The 14,528-nt window shown below is 40.9% G+C and overlaps 2 protein-coding genes and 1 long non-coding RNA gene across 3 annotated transcripts in view; 1 reads left to right on the top strand and 2 right to left on the bottom strand.

Annotated features, from left to right (window-relative positions):
* The window catches only part of LOC117044871, a 628,087-nt gene that overhangs the window by 241,216 nt on the left and 372,343 nt on the right, over positions 1-14,528 (top strand). The window lies entirely within an intron of this gene.
* The window catches only part of LOC117044870, an 878,236-nt gene that overhangs the window by 597,175 nt on the left and 266,533 nt on the right, over positions 1-14,528 (bottom strand). Inside the window, 1 exon segment of the mRNA XM_033145647.1 lies at positions 2,272-3,601. Within this exon segment, the coding sequence (XP_033001538.1) occupies positions 2,272-3,601 (1,330 nt within the window).
* LOC117044939 lies at positions 11,415-14,462 on the bottom strand. The gene is made up of 3 exons (XR_004426382.1): positions 14,433-14,462; positions 14,068-14,150; positions 11,415-11,536 (listed from the first exon to the last, which is right to left on the bottom strand). It is a non-coding gene; the product is annotated as an uncharacterized LOC117044939 (long non-coding RNA).

Below are 14,528 nucleotides of genomic sequence, written 5' to 3'. Positions count from 1 at the left end.
TTAGAAAACTTTGGCCAACCTCCATATTGCGCAGATTCTACTTCATAAAACTCCATGACACATTATCAAAGGCTTTCTCTGCATCTATGAACATTAAAATAGCTTTACAGTTCTTATTAGCTTCTAGCACCCCCAAAATATCCACATTTCTAACATTGTCTTTCATATGTCTCCCCGGTAGGAAGCCTGCCTGGTCTTTGTTTATAAGTTCTTTAAGAACACATTTCAACCTTCTTGCTAGAATATTAGCAAAAATTTTGTAATCCACATTAAGTAAGGAGATTGGTCGATAATTCTTCACCTGAGCTCTATCTGTTTCAGGTTTGGTCATCAAAGTGATAAAAGTATCTTTCCAGGTCATGGGTGCCCCCCCTAAAATTTTATGGCAGACATCCGTCAGTGATTGAATCAACCATTCTTTCAACGTCTTAATACTTGGATGTTAACGCATCCGGCCCTGGAGCCTTCCCGATTTCCATCTGGCTTATTGCCATCTCCACCACTTGGGAATCTTCTGCAACCCATTAGATTTTAGAAATTGTTGTATTTTAGCATTATCTTCTTTTTCCTTTGTATAAAGGAATATTTTTTTGGGGGAAATCTAATCTCTGCAGGATTCTCAATATGTTTTCCATCTACCGTGATATGAGTTACGGTATTTTCCTTCTGTCTCTTTTTAAGTTGCCAGGCCAAAAGTTTGCCACATTTATTTGCAGATTCAAGTCCTTTGTTTCATCATTTTAATTTCCATTCAATTTCCTCATTAACAATTGTTAAATATTGTGCTTGTAACACCTTAATGTCCGTTTGAATCTGTGAATTTTTTGGATTGGTCCTTAGCTTTTTTTCTTTTTCCTTTATTTGGGACAGAATATTATCTTTTTTCTCATTCTGTGCCTTTTTTCTAATAGCATTTTGTTGGATCAAAAAGCCTCTCATAACCACTTTACTTACATCCCAAATGACCCCCAAGTCCATATCCGGTTTCAAGTTCAGTTCAAAATAATCTTTTAGGGCCTTTTGAGCTTCCTTGATAATTTGTTCATTCCTGAGCAATGCGTCATTCATCCTCCACCTAAAGGAACCTTGCAGAGTTGGTTTTAATTCCATAAAAACAGCATTGTGGTCCGAACAAGTCTTTGGTAAAATCTCTACTTTTGTGGCCCTTGGAACAAGATCCTTTGTAATCCAAATATAATCCAGATGGCTGCAGGATTTATTTGGCTCAGAAAAATACATTGATTCATTTTCTGTTGGATATTTCAATCTCCAAATATCCAACAAGTCCAAATTATCTGCCATATCAAAGAATGTTTTGCGTAGTCTTCCATCATTTGTCAATTTTTTCCTTTGAGATCTGTCCATAAAAGTGGAAAAGTGGATAGGTGTGGAAAACCTGTTGATAACTGTTAACGACTGCAATTGGTCTTACAGGGAAAGGCTAGGGGTGTCATGTATAATGAGATAAGAATCCAATGTCTTTGTTCAGACCAGGTCTCTCCATGGTTTTAAGTTTGGTAATGAATTCAGCAACTTCTCTTTCCAATCTATTTCTGAAAATCCTTTGTAGTAAGCAAGACAGCTACTTTGAGATCTTGTATAGAATGTCCCGGGAGACTGAAGTGCTCTCCTACTGGTTTCTCTGTCTTGTGATTACTGATGACTTCTGTTTCAGTGTATCTGAAGAAGTGTGCATGCACACAAAAACTCATACCAAGAACAAATTTAGTTGGTCTCTAAGGTGCTATTGGAAGGAATTTTCTTATTTTTTATTTTGTTTTGACTACTGCAGACCAACACGGCTACCTACCTGTAACTGGAACACAACATTACGTTTGAGAGTTATTCCAAACCATCGGAATGAACAAATCAGGGTTAAAAGGAACCATGGAAAGATAGGATAGGTAGTCAAGGAATGCTTTCTGATTTTTCGTTAATTATTTAAATTCCGTGGAAGGAAAGTTTGTACTTTGATGTATCGATTTAAGCTCATTTTTTCCTGCTCCAGAGGGTAGGACACGAACCAATGGCTTAAAGTTAAAAAAGAAGAAGACACTGGCTAAACATGTGGAAGAACGTTTTGACAGCAAGAGCTGTTAGTGGATTGGACTCCCTTGGAAGTGCTGGAACTTCCATCTTTTGAGGTTTTCAAGTGAAGTTGGATGGTCATCTGTCATGGATGCTTTCTAGCTATTCCTGCATCACAAGGGGGTGGACTAGATGACACCAGGGGTCACTTCCAGCATCACAATTCTATGATTCCGTGATTCTCCCCTGTATGAATTCTTTGGTGGGAAATGAGAGAGGAGCTCAGACTGAAGCTCTTTCCACATTCTAAACAATTATATGGTTTCTCCCCTGTATGAATTCTTTGATGGGAAGTGAGACTGGAGCTGTGACTGAAGCTCCTTCCACATTCCACACACTGATAGGGTTTCTCCCCTGTATGAATTCTTTGATGGGAAGTGAGACTGGAGCTGTGACTGAAGCTCCTTCCACATTCTACACACTGATAGGGTTTCTCCCCTGTATGAATTCTTTGATGGTTAGTGAGATGGGTGCTCCGACTGAAGCCCTTTCCACATTCCACACACTGATAGGGCTTCACCCCTGTATGAATTCTTTGATGGGTATTGAGATTGGAGCTCTGACTGAAGCCCATTCCACATTCTACACACCGATAGGGTTTCTCCCCTGTATGAATTCTTTGATGGGTATTGAGACTGGAACTGTCAGTGAAGCTCTTTCCACAGTCCACACACTGATAGCGTTTCAGCCCTGTATGAATTCTTTGATGGGAAGTGAGAGAGGCGCTATCAGTGAAGCTCTTTCCACATTCCACGCACTGATAGCATATCTCTCCTGTATGAATTATTTGATGGGAAATGAAACTGGTTCTTTGACTAAAGCTCTTTCCACATTTCACACACTGATAGGGCTTCTCCTCTGCATGAATTCTTTGATGGGTATTGAGATGGGTACTGTTAATGAAGCTCTTTCCACATTCCATACACTGATAGGGTTTCTCCCCAGTATGAATTCTTTGATGGGAAGTGAGATTGTTGCTGTGACTGAAGCTTTTTCCACATTCGAAGCACTGATAGGGTTTCTCCCCTGTATGAATTCTTTGATGGGAAGTGAGATTGTTGCTGTAACTGAAGCTTTTTCCACATTCGAAGCACTGATAGGGTTTCTCCCCTGTATGAATTCTTTGATGGGAAGTGAGATTGTTGCGGTGACTGAAGCTCTTTCCACACTCTACACACTGATAGGGTTTCTCCCCTGTATGAATTCTTTGATGGGAAATGAGACTGTGGTTTTGAATGAACCTCTTTCCACATTCCCTGCACTGATAGGGTTTCTCCCCTGTATGAATTTTTTGATGGGTAGTGAGAGAGGAGCTATCAAAGAAGCTCTTTCCACATTCCACACACTGATAGGGCTTCTCCCCTGTATGAATTCTTTGATGGGAAATGAGATGGGAGCTCCGACTGAAGCTTTTTCCACATTCCACGCACTGATAGGGCTTCTCCCCTGTATGAATTCTTTGGTGAGAAGTGAGATTGGCCTTTTGACTGAAGCTCTTTCCACATTCCACACACTGATAGGGTTTCTTTCCAGTGAGAATTCTTTGTTGGGAAGTGGGATGTGAGCTCTGACTGCAGGTCTCTCCACACTCCAAATTTTTACATGGCTTCTCCACTCTGCAGATTTTGTTGTGGTCCCCCTTGTTTATGATTTCCAATACTTCACTATCTGCAATGGAGAGAAAAGGGGATTAGAACCTCAGGAACAAATGGAGCCCCCAAATTTGGAATAAAGCTCATTAAATTTGTTGTAGAGGTAGAACGGAAGGCAATTGGCTGTGTGTTCATTACCTCTGTTATTTGTAATTAACCGATGTATTATTATTGGATTCTATTGGATTGTTGAATGTTGCTTTGATATAAGTTGTGCATTTTATTTTATTTTTTAAAAATAATATTTATTTTTAAAAAATTAACAAAAAAGAAAACAAAATACACATCAATACAACAAAACTACATAAAAACTACACACACACACACATATATATTTCTTATATCTATTACTCTTTCCTCACATCATAGTGGGATTTCCTCCTGCCTCCTGCGTCCCTTGTCATATTATCTTTTCGTAACTTTCTACCCTTAAAACACTTTACTAAACATCATTAATTCTCCTATACCTATTAACTTATTAACATTGTCTAATTAACTGATCTTATTCTCTTATCTTAATTCTTATCATCCTATAACTTATTCACCTATCTTATGTTCTACAACCTAACTTATTTCTCCAGTTATATCTAACTTTCAATCATACAATGATTTTTTCAGTATAATTTAAAATTCTTCCAATCTTTTCCCACTGTGTCGTCCCTCTGGTCACGGAGTTTCCCGGTCATTTCTGCGAGTTCCATATAGTCCATCATTTTCAGTTGCCATTCTTCTATCAAAGGTAATTCTTCTGTCTTCCAGCGAGCCAGTGTGGTGTAGTGGTTAAGAGCGGTAGACTCGTTATCTGGGGAACCGGGTTCGCGTCTCCACTCCTCCACATGCAGCTGCTGGGTGACCTTGGGCTAGTCACACTCCTTTGAAGTCTCTCAGCCCCACTCACCTCACAGAGTGTTTGTTGTGGGGGAGGAAGGGAAAGGAGAATGTTAGCCGCTTTGAGACTCCTTCGGGTAGTGAAAAGCAGGATATCAAATCCAAACTCTTCAGTTCTTAGCTATCAAAATTCTTGCCGCTGTTGTGGCACACAAAAACAAAGTTCTATCACATTTAGGGATATCTTGGCCAAGGATGCCCAGCAAGAAGGCTTCTTGTTTTCTCTTAAATGTGTTTTTCAACACTTTTTTAATTTCATTATATATCTTTTCCCAGAAGTCCCTTAGGCCAAGTCCACCACATATGGAAGAAGGTACCTTCAGTTTGTTTACATTTCCAGCATTTGTTACTTTGTCCATGATACATTTTTGCCAATTTAACAGGTGTTAAATACCATCTGTACATCATCTTCATAAGGTTCTCTCTTAATAAACTGCATGCTGAAAATTTTATATTTGTATTCCATAGTTTTTCCCAATCTTCCAACATGATGTCATGTCCCACATCCTTTGCCCATTCTATCATTGTTGATTTCACCATCTCGTCTTTTGTATGCCACTCTAGCAGTAAATTATACATTCTGGAAATATTTTTAGTCTTTGGCTCCATCAATTCAGTCTCCAACTTAGATTTTTCTATCTGAAAACCAATTTTCCTATCTGAGTTGAATGTCTCATTTATCTGATGATACTGCAACCAATCTGTAACATAGTCTTTCAATTGTTCATATGATTTTAGCTTATATTTCTCACCTTCTTGTATCAAAATATCTTTGTATTTCGGCCATTGTCTATCCATATTCGCTCTTTTATGGGCTTTAGCTTCTAACAGTGACAACCATCTGGGCGTTTTTCTTTCTAATAAATCCTTATATTTCATCCATACCTTGAACAGAGATTTCCTAATAATATGCGTTTTAAAACCACTATGTGCCTTAATCTTATCATACCACAAATATGCATGCCAACCAAAAACATTGTCATGTCCTTCCAAATCTAATACATTAGCATTATCTAACATAAACCATTCTTTCAACCAACAAAAGGCAGCTGCTTCATAATAAATTCTTAAGTCTGGCAGGGAGAATCCACCTCTATCTTTAGAGTCAGTCAATATCTTATATTTAATTCTAGGTTTCTTCCCCTGCCAGATTAATTTCGATAGATCTTTCTGCCACCTTTTAAAACAATCCATCTTATCAATGATTGGCAATGATTGGAAAAAAATTAACATTTTTGGCAACACATTCATTTTTATCACCGAAATTCGGCCTATAATTGATAATTTCAATCTAGTCCATACTTCTAAATCTCTTTTAATCTCGTTCTACACTTTATCATAATTGTCTTTATAAAGATTTAAATTTTTAGCTGTCATGTTTACGCCCAGATATTTTACCTTCTTCGCAAAGCTAAGCCCAGTAAGTGTTTGTAGTCTAGTACTTTCCTCCATTGTTATTTTTTTTTTGTCAATACTTTGGTTTTTGCTTTGTTCAATTTGAAACCTGCTACTTGCCCATACTCTTGTATTACTTCTAGTGCTTTTACAGCACTATTTTCAGGGTCTTGTAGGGTTAAAATCAAGTCGTCTGCAAAAGCTCTCAATTTGTACTCTCTCTCCCACCTATATTCCTTTGATCTCATCATTCTTCCTTATCAAATTCAGCAAGACCTCCAGGACCGTAATACATAAAAGTGGAGATAACGGGCATCCTTGTCTTGTTCCTTTCTCAATTCTAATCTCCTCTGATACCACATTATTCACTATAATTTTGGCTCTTTGCTCAGAATATATTGCATTCAATCCATTCATATAATTTCCTCCAACTTCCATTTTTTTGAAATTTTGTTTCATAAATTTCCAAGATACATTATCAAAGGCCTTCTCCGCGTTGATGAACATCAAAATAGCTCTTGTATTGATTCTTTTGTCCAACCTTTCTAATATATCCACTAAGTTTCTTATGTTTCCATTCATATGTCTTCCAGGTAAAAAACCTGCTTGATCATTGTGGATATATCCCTTCAGCACTCCTTTCAACCTGTCGGCCATTATATTTGCAAATATTTTATAATCCACATTCAATAAAGAAATTGGATGGTAATTTTTCATTTGAGTTTTATCTGTATCTGGCTTTGGTATAAGAGTAATATAAGCATCTTTCCATGACTCCGGTGCCCTGTTTCCCTCTAATATTTTGTTGCATACTTCCATCATTGGTTGGATCATCCAATCTTTTAGAGTTTTATAGTATTTCGCTGTAAGTCCATCTGGTCCTGGAGCCTTGCCCAACTGCATATGATTGATGGCTTCTTCTATCTCCTGTCTTGAAATTAGGTGGTTGAGCTTTGTTTTACTTTCTTCTGGTATTTTATGCAGTCCATTTCCCCCCCCCCAACTGTTGAATTTTATCATTATCTTGCTTATCTTCTTTGTACAATTGTAAAATTTTTGAAAACATTTTCTGATCTCCTTTGGGTTCTCGATATTTTTTCCTTCCTCTATTAAATTGGTAATAGTATTTTGTTTCTGTCTCTTTTTAACTGCCAAGCCAGTAACTTTCCACATTTGTTTGCAAATAGATTCAAATGTCTTTTGTCTCATAGAATCATAGAATAGAATCATAGAATGATAGAGTTGGAAGAGACCACAAGGGCCATCCAGTCCAACCCCCTGCCAAGCAAGAAACACCATCAAAGCATTCCTGACAGGTGGCTGTCAAGCCTCCGCTTAAAGACCTCCAAAGAAGGAGACTCCACCACACTCCTTGGCAGCAAATTCCACTGTCGAACAGCTCTCACTGTCAGGAAGTTCTTCCTAATGTTTAGGTGGAATCTTCTTTCTTGTAGTTTGAATCCATTGCTCCGTGTCCGCTTCTCTGGAGCAGCAGAAAACAACCTTTCTCCCTCCTCTATATGACATCATTTTATATATTTGAACATGGCTATCATATCACCCCTTAACCTTCTCTTCTCCAGGCTAAACATACCCAGCTTCCTAAGCCGTTCCTCATAAGGCATCATTTCCAGGCCTTTGACCATTTTGGTTGCCCTCTTCTGGACACGTTCCAGCTTGTCAGTATCTTTCTTGAACTGTGGTGCCCAGAACTGGACACAGTATTCCAGGTGAGGTCTGACCAGAGCAGAATATAGTGGTACTATTACTCTCATTGTTTTTATTTTCCACTCTATCTCCTGATTGAATAAATTGGAGAATGGTATCTATAAAACTTGTATTTCCTTTTGAATATGCTGATCTTTTGGCTTACTCCTCAATTTTTTCTCTTTTTCTTTCAATTTTGCCAGAATCTCATCCTTTTTTTCACTTTGTTCCTTCTTTCGAATAGCATTTTGTTGTATGAAAAATCTCCTCACCACTGCTTTACTTGTGTCCCAAATCACCCTCTTTTCCAATGTTGTATTTAAATTAATCTCAAAATAGTCCTTAAGGGTTTTTTGGGCCTTCTATATGATTTTTTCATTTCTCAATAGTGCATCATTCATTCTCCATCTAAACGAACCTTGCGGAGTCAGTCTCAATTCCAATTGTACAGCATTATGGTCTGAACAAGTCTTTGGGTCAATTTCCACTTTTACAATTCTCGGTGTCAAATCCTTTGATATCCATATGTAATCCAGTCTGCTCCATGCCATTTTGGCCTCTGAAAAGAAAGCTGGCTCTCTTTCCAGAGGATTTCTCAGTCTCCATGAATCAATCAAATCCAAATTGTCCACCATGTCAAAAAAAGTCTTAGGTAATCTTCCGTCATTGGAGAATTTGGTCCTTTGCGATCTATCCATCAGTGTGGAGACCACTCCATTCAAATCTCCCATGCATATCAGTTTGTAATCCATATAGTCCAATAAGGTATCATGAATTTTCTTGTAAAAGTCTGTCTTTGCTTCATTCGGTGCATAAATTCCCCGAATTATAAATTTTTCGCCTTGCACTGTTATTTCTACTGCCACATATCCTCCTTCATTATCTTTGAATAACATTATTGGGTTGAACTTTTCCTTCACATATATTACAACTCCTCTCTTTTTAACTTTGTCTGACGAAATAAATTCCTGGCCAAATTTTTTATTTTGCAATACTCTTCTGTGAGTTCTCATTACATGAGTTTCCTGCAAACAAATTATGTCCAAATTCTGCTTATTTAAAACATGGTTCACCTGGTTCCTCTTGGCCTTCAAATTTAGGCCCCTCACATTCCATGTCAAAAATCTTAAGAGCCATGTTTATTCTTCAGTTGGTACCGCCGCTGTGGCTCCCACCAGCTCCTCTTCTCCTTGTCCGCTCTTAGATAGGGGTCCAGGCAGTTGTCCTATTCCCAGTCTCTCCAGTAGCTGTGCCTGACTTTTCCTTTCGTCAAAATCCTCAGCGTATTTATCCAGAAACTTCTGTTTGTCTTCCACCGACCTGATTCTTATTTTTTTGTCTTTGTACTTCAAGGAGAGGCCTTGTGGGAACTCCCAATGAAAGAAGATCCCTTTTTTCTTGAGGACTGATATCACGTCGATATATCTTTTCCTAAGGTCTAGAAAGAATTGTGGGATGTCCTTAAATAAGACAATCGAATGTTTTCCCACCTCAAAATTTTTGCCGTAGTGTAGGGTTAAAAAAATGTGACTGGCATGAGTTTGGCCAAACTGCGGGAGGCAGTGGAGGATAGGGGTGCCTGGCGTGCTCTGGTCCATGGGGTCACGAAGAGTCGGACACGACTGAACGACTGAACAACAACAACAACAACAACAACAAGGGTTAAAATATTTTCTCTTTGTTCTCTGTTCCTGAAAACAATCATACATTCACCGATTTTCCTCCTTTCCTACTTTTACTTCCAAACCTATAAGCTTTCACCACAGTCCTTTCCACCTTCTCTTTCTCGAGGTCCCAAAAATCCACAAATTGATGAATTAAAAATGTCTTCAAGTCTCCTTCTTCCAATTCTGGCAGTCCTCTTATTCTCAAATTAGTCTCCCTCTCCTTCAACTCTAGCATAGCAATATGAGCATTTGCTTGTTGTTTTTGTAATTCTTTCAATTTCACAGTCTCTAATATGTTGACTTTAGATTCGACCTCTAATAATTGCTCTTTAGTTTCATGAAATTCTTTTTTCATCAATCCAAATACCTTTCCCAGTCTATCAATACTTTGAGTATTTGCCTTTAAAGTTTCTGAATTGTCCTTTAAGGTCTCTGTATGTGAATTAACACTTGCTGTTAAAACTGCTAATGAGGCAAGCACTTGTTACTCAAAGGATTTAAGCGAGCCTTTCCTTTCTGTTTTTTCTCCCCCTTTTGACCTTGTGGATGCTGAATGAGCTGGTGTAGTCTTGTCGTCTTCCATATCACTTTCTTCCCAAAACTGTTCTTTCCACTTGTGCTCAAGGTCAAACAGCTGCCAGACTCCCCAAACCGCAATGTGACTTCCAATAACCTCACCTCCTCTGTTTAAGGAGGTAAGGAAAGTGTCTTAAGTCTTAGATCAGTTACCACTAGGGGCACCAAAACAGTCTCTCCAAGTCCCACAGTTTTGTAATCCACCAGGAAAGTCAGTCCTGCTGCTTAAATTGCTTTGCAACAATCAAACAAAGCTAGAAAGTTTTGTAATCCACCAAGAATGTAAGTCAGTTACTTATGTTGCCTTTAAAAACCCTCACGATTCAGTCCAGGGCTTCCCCAGGCTTCAAAACAGCAAAAGAAATCCAGTCGGAAACAATGTATCCCTCCGTCTCCGTCTCTTTGTTACGTCACAATGGTTGCCCGCAGACTGACCCGGTCTCCATATCCAGAGGGTGCGCGGGACTTCCTCTTTCAATTATAGCTCTTTTTTGCTTAAAAAGTCTAATTTTTCACCCCCTCTAGGTATCAACCCTTAGGGGGTTTGCTCTTTCAAAAACTAAGAGATTAAGTTTATTTACAGAGTCTTTGCGGCTGCAGTAATCCTCCCGTTACTTTAATCCTGCCGCGATCGGGGGAGGCGGACTTCCTTTTTCAACCTCCCTCCATGCCAAATCAAGCGAATCTTCTTAAAATTACTCAAAACTGTTACTCACAGAGTCCAAATCGTGCCAAATACAAAATTTGCAAGGAAAAGCAAAGCGCTCTCTCCCGCCGGCTGTTGCTGCTTCACGATGCCAGGAAAGCAGTAGATCCACAGCGCCCACACCTTCCACTTCACTCGCTCTCGGCAGCCCTTATTAGGGCTTACCGGGGAGTAAAGGAGGCGTGAAGGGGCACCCGCCAAACCCCACGTCCTCAGGACAATCTTCCTGAGGTTTTTACCGGAGACCGTATCACAGTTACGGCTCTCCTTCCCCTGGCAACGTCAGAGCTTCCTGGAGCTGGGAAGGCTCCCTGCCGTTCGGAATGGCGCTTCACCAGAAGTCATAAGTTTATATTTATGTGTGTGTTGGAAGCCGCCCATAGTGGCTGGGGCAACCCAGTCAGATGGGCAGGGTATAAATAAAAATTATTATTATTATTATTATTACTATTATTACTATTTCTACTACTACCACTACCTGAAATTCAATGAGCCTGGCTGTTCTCTGGGATGGATTTTGTTTGGCCCAGTCATGGCATCCTCTCCATCTCCAAGGTCAGTCGTCTCTTTGGTCAACCCAAGACTGGCAGCAGCAAAAACAAAAACAGAAAACCTGACAGAAGCTACTTATCTTTCCTAATGACTCTGAAGCTGACATTTAAAACCTGACAGAAGCTACTTAGCTTTCCTAATGACTCTGAAGCTGACATTTAAGGACAGGGAGCCTTACCAAGAGAGGCCACGATCCCATGATTCTCCGCCATGATGTCCTTATGTAGAGCTCTCTGGTCAGGATCCAGCAACGCCCACTCCTCGTCTGTGAAATGAACAGTGACATCTTCAAAGCACACTGGACCCTAAAAGAAAAAGGGAAATGTCCGCCTCTGATACAGCATCAATATGATCTGCTACACAATGCTCTGTTCTTTCCTTCCTCTTAATTGCTGCGTTGTTTCAATAGGATTGCTTTCTGCACATATTAATTATGGATCCTTATTTTAATGCTGTAATTAAATTCTTTTATTCTGCGTTTTATTTATGGACATCCATCTTTGTGCAAATAGGTGGTACTCCACCTTGTGGTTTTCAAGTCATTCTGCCTACACAAGCATTCCAGTTAGCCAGATGGAAGGATCCACTTTCTCCTCTCCTCATGAGCTGTTCTGGGGAGTTCCCTCCCAATGCCATAGAATCAAATTCAAGGGGTTGATGGGGGTATGGAGTGGGGGGGGGGAATGGGGGGCAGGCCCCATTTTGCAATGGATGGGGCTGGCTAGGTGAATCCTGGTCACTATTTGTTATCGTTTGTCCACTGCTTAGAAGCCAATTTTAGCGTTGAATTATGAATCTAGAAATAAAATAAGCCTAGTTTGGATAGCCATCTGTCTTGGATGACCTAGCTGAGATTCCTGCAATGCAGGGGGTTGGACTTGAAGACCCTTGGGGTCCCTTTCAACTCTAGGATTCTATGAAAACTGCAGCTACAAATGAATCCTACTATCAACATTCAGAAGGCTGGTGTCACAGAGTTATATGGGCAGGAGATCCCACAGTTCATAGCTGGAGTTAACTCTTTCTTAGCAAGAACACAATATTCAAAGACTTGGCTGTGTTTCAGGTCTCATGAGAACAGCAGCTAATTTCCTGAGGGTCTTGTGAGATTGCATTGTCAATCAATTAATGGACTAGTTGTCTAGGTGCAAGTTTCTTTAGTGTGGAGGGATTTGAAAAGTGAGATTATATAGTGCTATGTTTGCTGAAGTGCTCTGGTAAAGAGGTGCTCCGTTGCGTATTCTGTTTGAGTGGTTTGCTATAAAGTGAGGTTTTCAGGCCTTGGTTTATATATTTGAGTGGAGTTTATATACTGTTAGAAAGATAAGATAAGGTTTATAAGATAGCTGTTTTGATGAGTGAGTTGTGTTTTTTCCTTAACTATGTCGGATTCATAGGTAGCGTCTTATTTTATCATGTGAGGGTCTACATTTAGTTTGAGAAAGTTGAGGGTTTTTTTTTGAGGAGTCAGGATGTTGTTCTGCTAGGCACAGAAGCATCTGGTAAGACTGTTAGGAGCGTCCTACACACGAGTAGTACCATAGTAAAGATACATGCCCGCCTGGCATGCTCTCTCCCTCCTGGTCAATCGTTCAGGAGTTTCAAAAGCTTTCTCCAGCCCAAACATCACAGCGACTAATGCCCACAGACATCAGCACACTCAGGGATCCGCAGAGTATCCGCTGTTCGCGTAACAGACCTCAGCAACCCAGCATTTTGGCTAATCTACATTTACATATAATACACTCAGAACATTCTGACTCGGCTCCTTCCTCTTTCTCATCAGACAGGAAAGAGAAAGAACAAAGGATAATAGTCCCATTTCACGGAACACAGTAACACAAACATCCTTTCTCCGCCACTTCCCAATCTGTGGAATGAAAACCTACAGCGTCATGTGATAGACAACAATCTCATGACTGTAAACACAGGGAATGAATCTCCGACAAAGACTGTGTCGTCTGCTGGTAAACTACAGGTCTACCAACCAAAGGCTGGAATTTATTCTTGTAGAAGGAAGGTGTACATGTAATGTTTTTCTATAGGTGTTTTGCATATCAATGCTTCCTGAATCTAATAAATGGGGAGGGGGAGTGTCAGTTTGCATTTCTTAGTGTAGAAAGTATGGATCTGATCTGTAGAAATCTTTCCGAGATTTCCCAGTGGCGGAGAGACCTCTTCGACACTGCTGGGTACCCAGTCCCCAAAATAATCCTTTTGGGGTTTTGAGGGGGTTGCGGTGCCCTGCAAACTCCCCTATTTCTCGCCAGGAACCGGACTCTCCCCGGAGGGCTGAATCCCTTCTCCTTTCGGCTCCTCGTCCCGGCCGGAGGTCCCCCCCACAGCTTTCCAAGTCCTCTCCTCTCTGGGGTCTCTTGCAAGTGATCCAACAGTGCGCCAGTGTGCAGCCTGCCTTTGCTCCTCTGTAGTCAGACGTCTCCTGGCTCTGGGAGACAAGCAGGGAGGGTGGCTTCTGGCTGAGGAGAGGGAGCCATCGGTGGCTCCTCCTTCTCCTGACTCACCTCTGTCTCTCGACCTCCCTCCTCGCACTCGCCTCCTTCCTCTTCTGCCTCGGATTCTGGACTGCATTCTGCCACAGAGTCTCCCAGCTCACTCAGCCCTGTCACCCCTTCAGGTTTTGACACCTCCTTTTCCAAGCTTCTCACTCTTCTTCCTCTGACAGCTCATCCTTCCTCCACCTCCACTCCTTGGGCTCTCAGCCATCTTCCCTTCCTGGTTCCCCGGCTGCTTCCTCCCACCATTCCTCTGTGCCCAACCAGTCCATGAAATTGCTCCATCCCTCGGCCTCTGTCCCCACAAGGCAGCTTCCCCTGACCTGATCTGGTTCCACAGCCGCTGCTTCCCTTCTGCCCCCATGAAAAGGTGAATAAGGAGGTCTTGCTGGCATCATTCTGTCACCTGCAAGAGAGAAAAGGTAAACAGGATGCCAGGAGTGCCAATTTCTCTCAAAGGTGAAGCAGGGCATCTCTAACTACAGATGGGCTTTTGAGTAAGACTTACCTGCTGAGTGCATTTGGAGGTCTGTGCCTATTTCATAAGTTAGTTGTGCAGAAATACATCTTCCCTCCTCTGGACCCTTGGTCCTAACTGCCCCCCAAAACAAGATGAAAAGAACCCTCAGATGATTAGGAAAAGCAACAGAATGAGACCAAACGGAGAAAAACCCACCTTCCTCCTTACCCAGTGGCCTCTCTCTGGTGTCCAACGGAGGCCTCTCTGCCTCACAGGAATCCAGGTCCATTTCTGCAAAGAGATCCTTTCAATGAAAAAGAAATA

The sequence above is a fragment of the Lacerta agilis genome, chromosome 4 (genome assembly GCF_009819535.1).
Source record: "Lacerta agilis isolate rLacAgi1 chromosome 4, rLacAgi1.pri, whole genome shotgun sequence".
Lineage (NCBI taxonomy): Eukaryota > Metazoa > Chordata > Lepidosauria > Squamata > Lacertidae > Lacerta > Lacerta agilis.
Note: the sequence above shows the minus strand (reverse complement) of the source record. Positions and strands in the feature narration are given on the sequence as shown.